Source organism: Doryrhamphus excisus, linkage group LG9 (genome assembly GCF_037039965.1).
Source record: "Doryrhamphus excisus strain RoL-2023G ecotype Guam linkage group LG9, RoL_Dexc_Guam_v1.1, whole genome shotgun sequence".
Taxonomy (NCBI): domain Eukaryota; kingdom Metazoa; phylum Chordata; class Actinopteri; order Syngnathiformes; family Syngnathidae; genus Doryrhamphus; species Doryrhamphus excisus.
Genome location: NC_136365.1, coordinates 21,140,306 through 21,152,360, shown reverse-complemented (window position 1 = coordinate 21,152,360; position 12,055 = coordinate 21,140,306). Strand labels below are relative to the sequence as shown.

The window sequence follows — 12,055 nt, the reverse complement described above, 5'->3', positions numbered from 1 at the left end:
TTTTCTACCTGGGTGTATATTATTTCCTGCCATTGGCTCTTATTCTGAAGTTCCAACCGGAACATATACCCTTGGCTTCTCGTCAATTTGATCACGCCTCTACGTGAAAGAAGGTCGACGGCGGAGTTTGAAGCAAGAGAGAAGTAAAACGAAAGGATTTGTGGTGGTCCATGTTCTTAGTCTGCGTTACTGCCGGGCAGGCAGACGTGGTGTATGCGAAAGAAGAACGCCTGGATGCGGCTATTGGCGGTGAGTGACTCCGCGGCTTCAAAGTTCATTTTAAGGTTCATTTTAATGTTGGTCTGCGATGACACCCATGTTAGCATGCAACATTATGTACTATGTGTACCGTAATTCTTAATGAAACCGTTCTGTTTATCAACAACCGCTCGCTTTGTACTCACCGGGTGTCTACGCTGACTTTGTCCGGCTCTTGGTGCCTGTTTGACGGCCAGCTGGAGAGCAGCTGTCGCTGCCCCGACTCGGGGGGTGCTGCTGGTTAGACTGAACGACCACGAATAGTAAAATGCTTCACTTTGTGAGCTAAACTTAATGCAAATTGACTTATTGGATGTCCGGAAATAAGCCACTTTATGTTGGATTCTTAATGTAATAATAATAATAGTTATCATCGGTATTCGTCAGGAAAGGCATCCGGAATTTAAAGGGCTAAAGCCAAAAAAATCAGTATGCAGATCAAAAAGATCCACTATGGCGACTCCGTAAAAAGTTCTTTTAAAGGTTTTTACAATTTCATAATTGTATAATGCCATATATAGTATGACGCTGACGTTAAGAAGACATTTTAAACATCGGACACGAGTAGTTATGTTAAATGATTGCCTCAACTATTAACACCAAACACGTGATTTAAGTAGGTATGTGTGGTCTCTACAAGTATTGATTACTGATTGATAAGAAGTGCCTATTTAAAGTGTAAAAGCACAGTAGCAGCAGCTGGGGGTTCGAAGGTCATCGTGCTGCATGGAAGGAGACGTAAAAAAAAAAAAAAAAAAAACAGTTTGGGGCGGCGCCACACCACGATGACGTCACTGGCTACAGTTGTCACGTCAAGTGTGACCCACGCTCAAACCAGGTTTTGTTATGTAACGCACACCCGGGTCCAAAGACAAGAATGATACCCGGCAACCACACCCAGCAGTCTGCATTGTTGATCGTCAACAGCCCCAGAATATTCATCGCCATGGCAACGTATACACACCACCATGTGTTTTTCTTTGACTTTCATTTTGCTTTGAAAGCAGACTGGCTAACATGCTAACAGCTTTAGCATGTTGTCTCTCTTAGTCACGTCTACATTAGGGGTGCCTGCATATCATCTATGTGTTATATTAATTATTTTAGTATGAATTTTATGAACATTTTTGGTTCTATTTTTACAATATGTTGAGGACCCAAATTGTTCCCGGGCTGCACTTTGGACACCGCTGGTCTGCACAATAAAGTCATCACTTAAACCTGATCTGCTTACGTACATGTTGTCATGTGTCAGCATTACTTAGCTGAATGAGCATCAAAGTGATCTCAGGCTGTTAAAACCACTCACTTCCTGTTTGGTCATGTGATCATAATAATGCACCGTTGCTTGCATATATCAGGCAGCTGGGGGGGTGTCGGTGGGGCATGGGGGCAGGTGGCGCAGGGGAGGTCACCATCAGCACACAGAACACCTGCTGGCTCACTAAGACTGAGGTCATAGGTCAAATCAGACAGATGTAGTTCATTGACTCGCCACCAAGGGGATTTCATCGCTATTCACAGCGTGATGCATCACATGACCTCAGTGTATGTTTGTGTGTCACAGATTGATGTGGGCTAACGGCGTGAAGCGTAAGCTGGACGAAGGCGAGGATGAGGTGGCGTCAGAGGAAACGGCGTGCGGTGTATCTCAAGCGTCGTGGACTCTGTGGCGCCAGGCAGTCTTGAACATGTCGCTGATGAAGCTCTACCGCCCTCAGAGAGGCGTGGACGTGAACCTGCAGAGGCGTGTTCTCATCGGCAACATCATCCGGCGTATCCACAATGACCTTCAGCAGGAAGTAGGCACGAGCTCCCTCCGCTTCGCCGCAACGCCACTGACCGACTTCCAGCCACCAGGACCCTCCTTGGACACGTTGCCGTCCTCGCTGTCGGTGTTGGATTCATGCCTCACGCCCGCCTCGCTGCTGGAGGACGAAGTGTTCTTTGCTCCCGCCCACCTCTACCATGTTCACACCGCCCCGAGGTCACCATCCTCCAGAGACAGCTTCTCGTCCGCCTTGGAGGACATCGGCGAGCTATGTCCGTCATCCTCGTCGCCTCCAGCTCGTCATCTCTTTGATGCCATCATGAAGGAGGCGGAGCCCAGGACAGAGAAAGCTCCTCCTTTTCTGCTCGATGCCGCAAACTCTTTGCCATTGCCAGCCAGCCCCTTCCTGACCGACTTGGTCTTGGACGACGCCCTCTTCACAGACATTGACACGGCCATGTATGACCTCAGACACTGCCCCCCGCCGTCCTCCACCAAGATGGCCGACAGCCTGGTCAGGTCACTGTCCGGGTATGGGACAGCGGGGGCGGGCACTCAGAGCTCGGTGTTAAAGATGGACGCGACGGAACTGGAGCACATTATGGAGGTTCTAGTGGAAAGTTGAGGACGACTGGTCCAAGATCACATGACCCACATTTGGGGAAAGGACTTCCAAGATGGATGACAAAGATATGAGAGAAAAGCTAACAAAAAAAAGCACGTCATTGGAAGATGACATCCTGACGTCTACTCTGGAAAAGTCCAACAATTGTAAACCTTTCAGTGCCTAGTTTTTAAATTTGGGAATATGATGCCTGACATGTTTTCTACATTAAATGAAACAAATGCGTTGCCAAGCACATTTCACAAAAAAACAAGTTCCTCTTAAATTAGTTTAATTTGTGTCAAATTTAGAGCCCGGGCATGCACGATAACCTGACAGGCCCTTCAAGTGATTCCGCCTTTTTTTTTTTTTTTTTTTCCATAGGAATTGTTGCGTACGTTTGTGTACACAGTGAGCGACCACGACCACGTTACATCCATTTCATCTTTACAATGTGCAAAGTCCTCCACACACACACACACACACACACACACACACACACACACACACTCGCTCTAATTGGTCCCTTCGTCACGCAACCTCAGTGGTTTGACCCCCAACCCCCCTCACCCTAACACACACAAAGAACACAGACAAAAACACACACCAGGACGGAGGCGTGGCTTTCCCACCAGCTGCTGCTGCTGCTGCTGCTGTTGCACGAGGCGTGTGCACGTGGACTGAAGTTGGAAACATTCAAGCTGCAGCTAAAGTCTATAAATAGATCGGATCGATGTATTGATGCTTCACAGTCTAAATTAACTTCCCTGATTATGTACACCGTCACTCAGCTAGAAGGAAAACGCCTCGAAGTGATGTCACTTCCTGCTTTGCCGTTATGATAAATGCTTTGAAGGAAAAGTAGAGCGGAAAAGAGCAACTTTCAAAATAAAAGTGTGACCGGAATTAATCAAAAAAAAAAATGCTGATGCGTCAGCAGGAATAGGTTGGTGTGGCTTCCACAGAGGGCGGGGCTTCAATCGGGCGTGGCTTGAGAGGCCAGCGGTGTGAGCGTGGTGGGAAACATCAGTACCTTCGCCTGCATGAAGGAGAGGTCGGGGAGGCCGGCAATGACCTTGGCTGCCTCCTCGCTCAGGTTCTCGTCTTTCCTCGGCTTCCTGTGACACGAGATGCCCAAGTCACCACGGATTATTAACCCATTCGCTGCCAAAGATTTGTTTATTATATGTTTTTTTTGTTTGCACTCGAATCAAATCAGTTCAGTTCCAAATGTTCATTCATTCATTTTCCACCGCTTATCCTCACGAGGGGCGCGGGCGTGTGAAAATTGTAAATATTTGTAAATTAATCCATTTTTAAGCAATAATTTTAATAAATTGTGGCATAGATTTCGGTGAAATATATATAGCTACATTTGTGTCAATGTGAAAGTTATGCTTGAAATACTTTTCACAAAAAGCTTGATTTCTTTTCAGTTTTTTTGATATTTTGATGAAACTCTACTCGTAACTGCAGGACAGGAGTCTAATCAACATCTAGAAATGTTGTAAAACTGCACCCAATAGATGCCTGCTACTCACTGTGGTCGAGTAACGCAAGTAAAGAAGTCTGACCTGGTGGAGGTGCTGGTCTTCTCCATGGTGGACATCAAGCGGGCGAAGGCATCCACCACGCGGCTGCCGGCACCACCGGAGTCCATCTTGGCGGTGGTCAGCTCAAAGAGCTCGGGGTCGACACCTGCAAGACAGGCGAGAGCTGAGGGGGGGGGGCGGGCGTCACAATGAGTCTTGAGCCAATCACAGTCCAGAGGGAAGCTAACAATGGCGGAGAGAAAGAGGAAGGTGGCGAGCTGGCGGAAGAGACAGCTGCTGACCTGGGATGGAGGGCGAGCAGGTGGAGCCCGAATCGTCCACGGGACCAAAGAAGTCCAGGTTTAAGAGAAACGAGCCTCCACTGGCTGCGTCCAAAGAAGAGAGCAGAGAAGGTTGAGTAGAAGAAATGTGTCATTATCTCTAATGAAGACAAAAGTCCACCGCTTGGAGCGTTTCGAGGCAGCCTTGTGACATCACCAGCGACTCTCAGCCAATCAAGCAGTTGATGTTTGCTAAATACAAGGATGAAGAGTCTTGAACCAGTCATGATGTGCTATATATATCACTATATTGACACTTACTATGGTACCAATTATGGCATTGGATGCTCATATCACCGAGTACTTCGGTAAGTGACAAAAAAAAAAAAATTCATTCATTTATTCATGAATGAAAATAAAATTAAAATAAATTAATAAAAAAAAATTCAATCATTCATTCGTGAATGAATAATTTTAAAATAAAATAAATGTAAATAAACTAATAAAATAAAAAAATCATTCATTGATTATAAAATAAATGTAAATAAATAAAATAAAAAATTATTCATTAATTCATGAATGAATGTTTTTTTAAATAAATAAAATAAAATAAATGTAAATAAATTAATAAAATAAATATTCATTCATGAATGATTTATTTTATTAATTTATTTATTAATTTAATTTTTATTTAAATTATTCATTTATTTTCTAATAAATAAATAATGTATCTAATAAAATAAAAAATGATTCATTCATTCATTAATTCATGAATGAATATATTTTTTTATTTTATTAATTTATTTTCATTTATTTTTCTTTTATTTATTTTTATTTATTGTCACTGCTTGGAGCGTTTCGAGGCAGTCTTGTGACAACACCAGCGACTCAGCCAATCAGGGGAATCAAGGGGAGATGCTAAAAGACAAACTTTACATTTGGGGTGGATTTTTGCCTCAGGAGATTGGTAAGGAAGGTTAACGAGGAAAAGGAAAAGAGGTGGCAAACTAAGGTCGGGCGGGAGGGGCCACCTACCGTCCAAAGGGTTAGTAAGGCCACTGCTGCTCCAGTCGAACTGGACGGGGGGGAGCGCCTCCTGCAGGACAGAAGAGTAGCAATGTCACTAGCATAGTGACAAACGAACGTGATGTGACGACCGCGTACGACCCCTAACCTGGACCGTGTCTGAGGTACAGAGGTTTGTCTTTGGAGGAGCTGCTGCTGCTGCTGCTGCTGCTGGTGGTGCTTGTGCAATGGAGGCAATCATCTCTGCTGCCGAGACGGGCTTCACCGGTTCTTTGGTGGGTTCCAACATCCCCTGTGGATACACAACGCAGCAGGGCTCAGTGTGTGCGCGCTTGTTGGAGAGGTGTGAAGGTCACTCACCAGGCTGGCGGCGTACATGGGCACGATGACCGGCTGCTTCTTCTGTCCTGTGAACAGCTGCAAAGACCAAATGATTGACATGGTGAAGAAATGTCCATTTTTAGATGTTGCACACAATAAAGCAATCAAACAATGACATCACCTCAAAGCTACTGTTCGTGAGAGTGATGTCAGAGTTTCCCCTTAGCACTGCAATAGTTGTGGTGTAGTCTGGTGTAAGCTCCAGCACTGTTTGGATGTACCCCAACGCTGCTGGAAGTCTCGCTAAATCAAAGTAAGTGCTTGTTTTTGCTAACGCTGCCAAATGTGCAATTGTTAAGACGTGCAACAGGTCCACTTTCAAGGAATACAAAATGCATTTTTTATTTATTTTTTTATTACTAAAAAGGGACAAAAAGTGATTGCCCCCTAAAGCTAATAACTGGTTGGGCCACCCTAAGCAGCAACAACTGCAATCAAGCGTTAGCGATAACTGGTTTGGGGGTTTTTGAGCATGAACCAACTTCATAAGGTCATGCCACAGCATCTCAAGACCAGGCCACTCCAAAGTCTTCATTTGGTTTTTCTTCAGCGAAAGGTCTTGGAACTCTGTCATGCAGGCCGTTTTTGCGCAGTGTCTTTCTTGTGGTGGACCCGTGAACACTGACCTTAACTGAGGCAAGTGAGGCCTGCAGTTTTTTGGATGTTGCGGGGTCCTTTTGTGACCTCTTGGTTGAGACGTTGCTGCGTTCTTGGTGTAATTTTGAGTGGCTGGCCACTTGTGGAAAGGTTCTCACTGTTCTCACATTTTTGCCATTTGTGGATGATGGCTCTCACTGTGGTTTGCTGGAGCACCAAAGCTTTAGAAATGGCTTGATAAGATTTTCCACACTGATAGATCTCAGTTCAATAGTTCCTCCTGGATCTGTGTTGTCACTTTCATGAGTTAAACGCCGGGCTGCACACTTGTGGTGGTGTTATGCACACCAGTGGCAGTGTGTAAATTACCAACGGGTAAAATATCTTTGTGGCCGTATGTGTTTGATTACAAAGTAAATGTATCATGCAAGAAACACTTCCTGTTTTTCATTTTTTATGCATACCGTGTAAGAATTCGGAGCGGAGTTACGACGTTAACTATCACCTAACAAGTCACCGGTCCAAATACGTTTATGAGCGGGTCGCAATAAATAAATGAACGTTTGTTTTATGCGTCCCTAAAGTTCTTCTAAAGAGAGAAACAATCTCACAATGTTGCGCGTGTCGATGCCCAGGCAGCACAGCAGTGTTTTGTTGCAGTACGAGCCCCCCCACTGATGTCTCAGACCGATGGCCTCATGGATGTCTTCAAGTTGTGTCCACACACCGCCATGCAGCGCTCTGCAGACGACAAGACACAAGACGTGGAGACGAGACCGTGTCCGGACGAACAGAAGCTGTGACTGTGATTCATTTCCACTTCTGTGCTAACCTCATGATCTCCTGCGCTCCGGGCCGGTCTTCGTCCTGTCGTGGCCCCAGCAGGACTTTCAGCGAAACAACCTCGTCCTCCACAGGAGGCGCGGCAGCCCGGGGGAAGCTGCTCTCAAACAATTTCTCCAGTCGACTCCACAGCGCCTCCTGCAGACACACAAAGTGAAGACTTTGTCAGGTTCTCAAAGTGATGAGCAGTGTCGTGAAAGTTCAGAGTTCTCATGAACTAGTTCAAAGTTCAGTTCACACAGTATAAATCGGAATTCACGTTCTTACAGTTGAGAGTACACTAAAGGTTTTCCTTCCAGTCAGTCACTTTAATAATTAACCCTCCTTTGGTTTGAGGGAAGGAGCTCCTCAATTTAATCACCCGCTGGAGAAAGTGGTTGGAAAGAAAACCTATCGACACGTGTCCTTGTGGAATTGTAGAACAATATTGAATATAAAGTGGTTTTCTTTGCTTATGCATTAATTTCTTCAAACAAAGTTTGAAGAGTAAATTAAATAGACCGTTTGGGTCTGAAACAGGAAGTCAATTCAAATACTGCGGCAATAGGCGCAGAATCTGGAAGATCTAAAAAGCTTTTTGTCTGGGTTATCGTCAGTAACTCAATACAAAGCACCGAAAATTTGCATAATATAAAGATATAAGAATTGCTAGATTGTTATGCTAATGTGCGCAATGAGAACATTTCAGTGTGAATTAACGTTAGTGAATTAAAGCATAGAAGCAAACATGCAGCTAATTAAAATTAATTAATTAATTACGTCAACTCACCGTCTGTCTGCTGCTCAGCTGGTCGCAGGAAGAAGGTTCCGCTTGGTGCCACGCCCCCTCAGTATCCCCCGCAGGAGGGGCAGTGTTGTCTGAGCTGAACGCAGCCCACGACGACTCCCCCGAGGTCACCGCCACCTCCTCCTCGTCCTCCTCCTCCTTCTCCTTCTCGGGCACCATAACATGCTCTGCCTCCCCGAAGGCACTCCAGCCGGCATCGGCGGCAGAGCTAAAGTTGCCAAAGCTGCTGCTGGTAGAAAAATCAGCAAAGGAGGCTCCTCCCTCCCCTGCGACTTCGGTGTCAAATTTAGGAGAGTTGAAGTCCCCGAATTCGTCATCGAGCTCTGCTGCCTCACAGGAAACTGAGGGGGCAGAGCTCTGGGGCTGCTGCTGCTGCTGCTGCTCATGGTGGCGTTCAGGTGGGTCAAACTGCTTCAATGAGGCTCCTGCGTCTCCAAAATCTCCAAATTCATCATCTTCCTCATCCTCGGCCAGCTGGCTGTGGTCGGCTGGCGTGGATGTCTCTTCCTGAAGCGGTGGGGAGGGCGCAGAGCCCGTCGTGCTCATATCTCCAAACTCCTCAAGAGCGTCTGTCGACAGCGGCCGACCCAATGAGGTCTCGGTTTCCGTTTCGGCCTCTGAGCTCCTCTCATCTGACGGCCCTCCCTCGAGGTCGTCAGCCGTGTGTGGGGAGTCGTCGTTGCCGCCATCGTTGGACTCCCCGTTGAGCGAGAGAGGCGGCTTTGTGCAAGTGTAGGCGATGTGCTCATGTGCAAAGTCTGCGTCCCTTGGTGTCACATCCAGCTCCGTGTCACATGCTTCCTCAGCGGGAAGAGACAAGGACTCGGGCGAGGTGGCTCCAGTTCTGTGTGCGTCCCTGACAAGGTCCTCTGAGGGGCAGACATCCAAGTGCTCGGGACCGTGCTTTGCATCCGAGAAAGCAGCAAAGTCGGCAAACTCGGCCTCCAGACTGTCAACACTTCCTGCATCCTCGCTGGCGGGACAGTGGACAGAACTTTGGGGACTTCCCTGAATGTCTGAGCTTGCAAACCCGTTTGTTAGGACCTCTGCGTCCCCACCATTGACATGAGAATCTGCTCTCTTCATGTCAGTCCAGTCTGCGGTTCTGATGACCCTGTGACCTCCTGGAGCCACGCCGTTGGCCTTGGAATCAGTGGGGGCGCCATTGTGACAGACTCCTAACACCCCTCCTCCATTGAGAAGCTCCGGCGGTGAAGTGGCGGTCAGCGCCTGAGTCTGGTTAAAGGAAGTAGGTGTGTCCAAGTCGGTGAAACTGACACTGGTCGACACGGCAGAGAAGGTGCCGAAGTCTCCAAACTCGTCGTCCTCTTCCTCGGCGTCCTCCATCGGGGGTGGAGACGACGAGTACATGCGGATGACGTCGGGCTCCATGGTGGCGTCGCTTTGCGAGTCGTCCTGCTACACCTGAGATGATCAAAGGAGGAGTCACCATGACGACGGTGACATAAGGATCAATTAATGTCAGTCTTTGCATCTAATTGACACTATCTGACTTATTCATGACAGACTGCCTCACGTAAGCATCGTTTCATGGACATGGAGTCATGTCTGTAGTGTTTCTTTAAATATTGACAGAAACCATGAATAAAAACAAACATTGAGGCTCACGTAAGGCAAACATTAATAAGACAATTGTTAAGTAAATTATTGTAATATGAACGCAATGGAAAAAAGCACACACAATGACAAGTGGAGGTAAACAACATGAAGAACAACATGAAAGCAAAGCTAGAATCAACAGTTTGCAAGAGAAACAATAAGCTAAAGGGACTCGTTTGTAGCAGTATTCGTAGTAGTAGTACATCCTTTTTAATTATATACTAATGGCGACGTTTCATTGTCACTACAGTTCAACTTTATGAGACGTTCACTACATTTATTCATCACAACATGACACTCAAACCCCAGTTGAAGCCTAAACTACATGTCAAGTCCTTCAGCAAGGCACCTTCACGACCACCATGCTCTGCCTGCCTTTTATTGACGTTTAAGAACAAACTGCAGTCAAGTTTGCAGACTTCCGACACTTTATTTGCTCACTTGTCGTTTAGCTCGAAGACTAACAAGCTAACTGTCGTTAGCTGAAATTGACAACTTAAACACAGGCAACATGTTATCTAGCGTGTATAAGTGTAGGCGTTGATAACATATTTAAATGTGAATTGTTCAAAAGGCAACACAACTACCACACAGCAACTACGATAGAATTGGGCGGACCTGCTAACTTAGCTAGCATGTATCCGCAGGTGCCTTGCCCGCGACAATGTTTTATTTCCGGTTGACTTCTCGACGACAACAGTGTTATTTAGTGTATAAATAAGAGCCAACACGGAAAAAGATTGGAAATAAGTGACGTTAAGTTAGTAAAGTGTGAGCTACTCTCGGAGTCAGTGCGCAGCTAAATGAAGCGACAACAAGCCACTAGCATAGCAGCGTCCGCCTAGCTTGACTCGGCTAGTTTGACAGCAGCTGTTTTGTCGGTCCAAACTAACTCTTTTACTAACCTTGACACGCTGACCACAAGCTTCCATGACTCAGTGAAGGGGCGTACAGCCCACAGGAGGCCCGATGGAAGAAGGTGAGATGGTCTAGGAGGCTGAAAGTGAGCCCAAAGTGAAGGTTGTGAGCCGGCTATTGCTGCTAGCTTGTGCTGCTGGACAGCCTCAAGTCTCCCAGCATGCACCGCGGCAGCCACTGGCTCAGCCAAAACTAACTTTTTATTTTTCAGCTAACAGGTTGACGAGGAAATATCATATTTGTAACTACATTGTCTTTCACTATGGAGGACCAAAACTGCCAAAACAATAAGTAAATAAAAGTGGAAATAAAAACAAAAATGAAAAAAAAGAAAAAATTAAATACAAAAAATAAATATAAAACAGACAAAACACAAAATATATGTGTATATTTTATTATTATTTTGAAATTATTACAATTCATTACAAAAAATAGAAAAAAATTATGAAAAAAATTTCAAAAAACTGGGTAAGTATCTTTTAAATTTTTTGTTATATTAAAAATAAATCCCTGAATCTAAAAATACCCAAGGACCAGTAAAAAAAAAAAGAAAAAGAACAGCTGCTGCTGTGTTCATGTCAAAGCAGAATCTGTACTAACTCTACATTTCAAACTTTGAACCTATCAGAACATAGCTTCTGTTTCGCTACTTCCTGGTACGGCACTCTATAAGCATCATGGGCACTCTAGTTCTTCTGTCATCACCCTTTGTTCTGATCGCCCCCGTGAGTGAGATAGAGGTCGGAGGTTGATTAACTTTTACTGTGATCATACTGTGAGCAAGATAGAGGTTGGAGTTGATGACCCTCTGTTATGGTCGCCCCGTGAGTGAGATAGAAGTCGGAGTTGATGATGGTCACATATTTGTCAATTTTGACCACGTCAGGGTAAACAGGCTGAAGAGTCAATTGCGTTTTCTGCAGAAAGATTTTGGCCGATAAAAAGCATAAATTAATGAGTTTTGCAAAGGTTTTGATTTAAAAAAATTAGCAAATTTGTGAGGTTGCAAATGCTCAACATCACAAATGCTTCCATGGCTTCCAAGGTGATAAGAATAGGAGTCAATCATGTAAACATTACATAGAGTATACGCTGCATTGCAATATGCTACAATAGGATATTATTATCCAGTAAGTAAGTCAATCAGTCATACAGGTGCTTGAGTAGCAGATACGTTGGCGTCTGCACAGTAGAACATCTCCACCTCGTGTGAACAGTCTTGGGGGTTAAGACCCGCCAGCGTCAAGCCAGTGACCATAACAAACATGCCCAAAAGGATAAAAATGGCGGCAATCAACCTATCGCTGTGATACCAGCGACCGGAGCACAGCTTGAGGTAGCATGCGGAGGGGAGGATGAAGATCAGAGGTGTGGCACTCACAACGCCCTGAGAAGGACACCAATCAGATCGGAAGGTTTGGTAGAAAGCCAAGAGAA

General features: G+C 45.5%; 2 protein-coding genes across 3 annotated transcripts; one reads left to right on the top strand and one right to left on the bottom strand.

The window, feature by feature from the left end:
* The first annotated feature begins 32 nt into the window (after positions 1 to 32).
* LOC131127636 (SERTA domain-containing protein 2-like) lies at positions 33 to 3,975 on the top strand. The gene is made up of 2 exons (XM_058069719.2): positions 33 to 249; positions 1,826 to 3,975. The coding sequence occupies exon 2, from the start codon at positions 1,830 to 1,832 to the stop codon at positions 2,652 to 2,654; it is 825 nt and encodes a 274-aa protein (XP_057925702.2). The 5' UTR covers positions 33 to 249; positions 1,826 to 1,829; the 3' UTR covers positions 2,655 to 3,975.
* Positions 3,200 to 10,800, bottom strand: aftpha (aftiphilin a). 2 transcript variants are annotated; one of them, XM_058069698.2, is made up of 10 exons: positions 10,606 to 10,800; positions 8,063 to 9,505; positions 7,283 to 7,431; positions 7,062 to 7,191; positions 5,833 to 5,889; positions 5,621 to 5,764; positions 5,482 to 5,542; positions 4,468 to 4,551; positions 4,208 to 4,331; positions 3,200 to 3,751 (listed from the first exon to the last, which is right to left on the bottom strand). In XM_058069698.2, the coding sequence occupies exons 2-10, from the start codon at positions 9,470 to 9,472 to the stop codon at positions 3,610 to 3,612; spliced, it is 2,301 nt and encodes a 766-aa protein (XP_057925681.2). In that variant the 5' UTR covers positions 9,473 to 9,505; positions 10,606 to 10,800; the 3' UTR covers positions 3,200 to 3,609. The 2 variants fall into 2 exon arrangements, with proteins under 2 accessions (XP_057925681.2, XP_057925682.2); XM_058069699.2 differs by lacking the exon at positions 4,468 to 4,551 and having other exon boundaries at positions 10,606 to 10,799.
* Between the last annotated feature and the right edge of the window lie 1,255 nt (positions 10,801 to 12,055).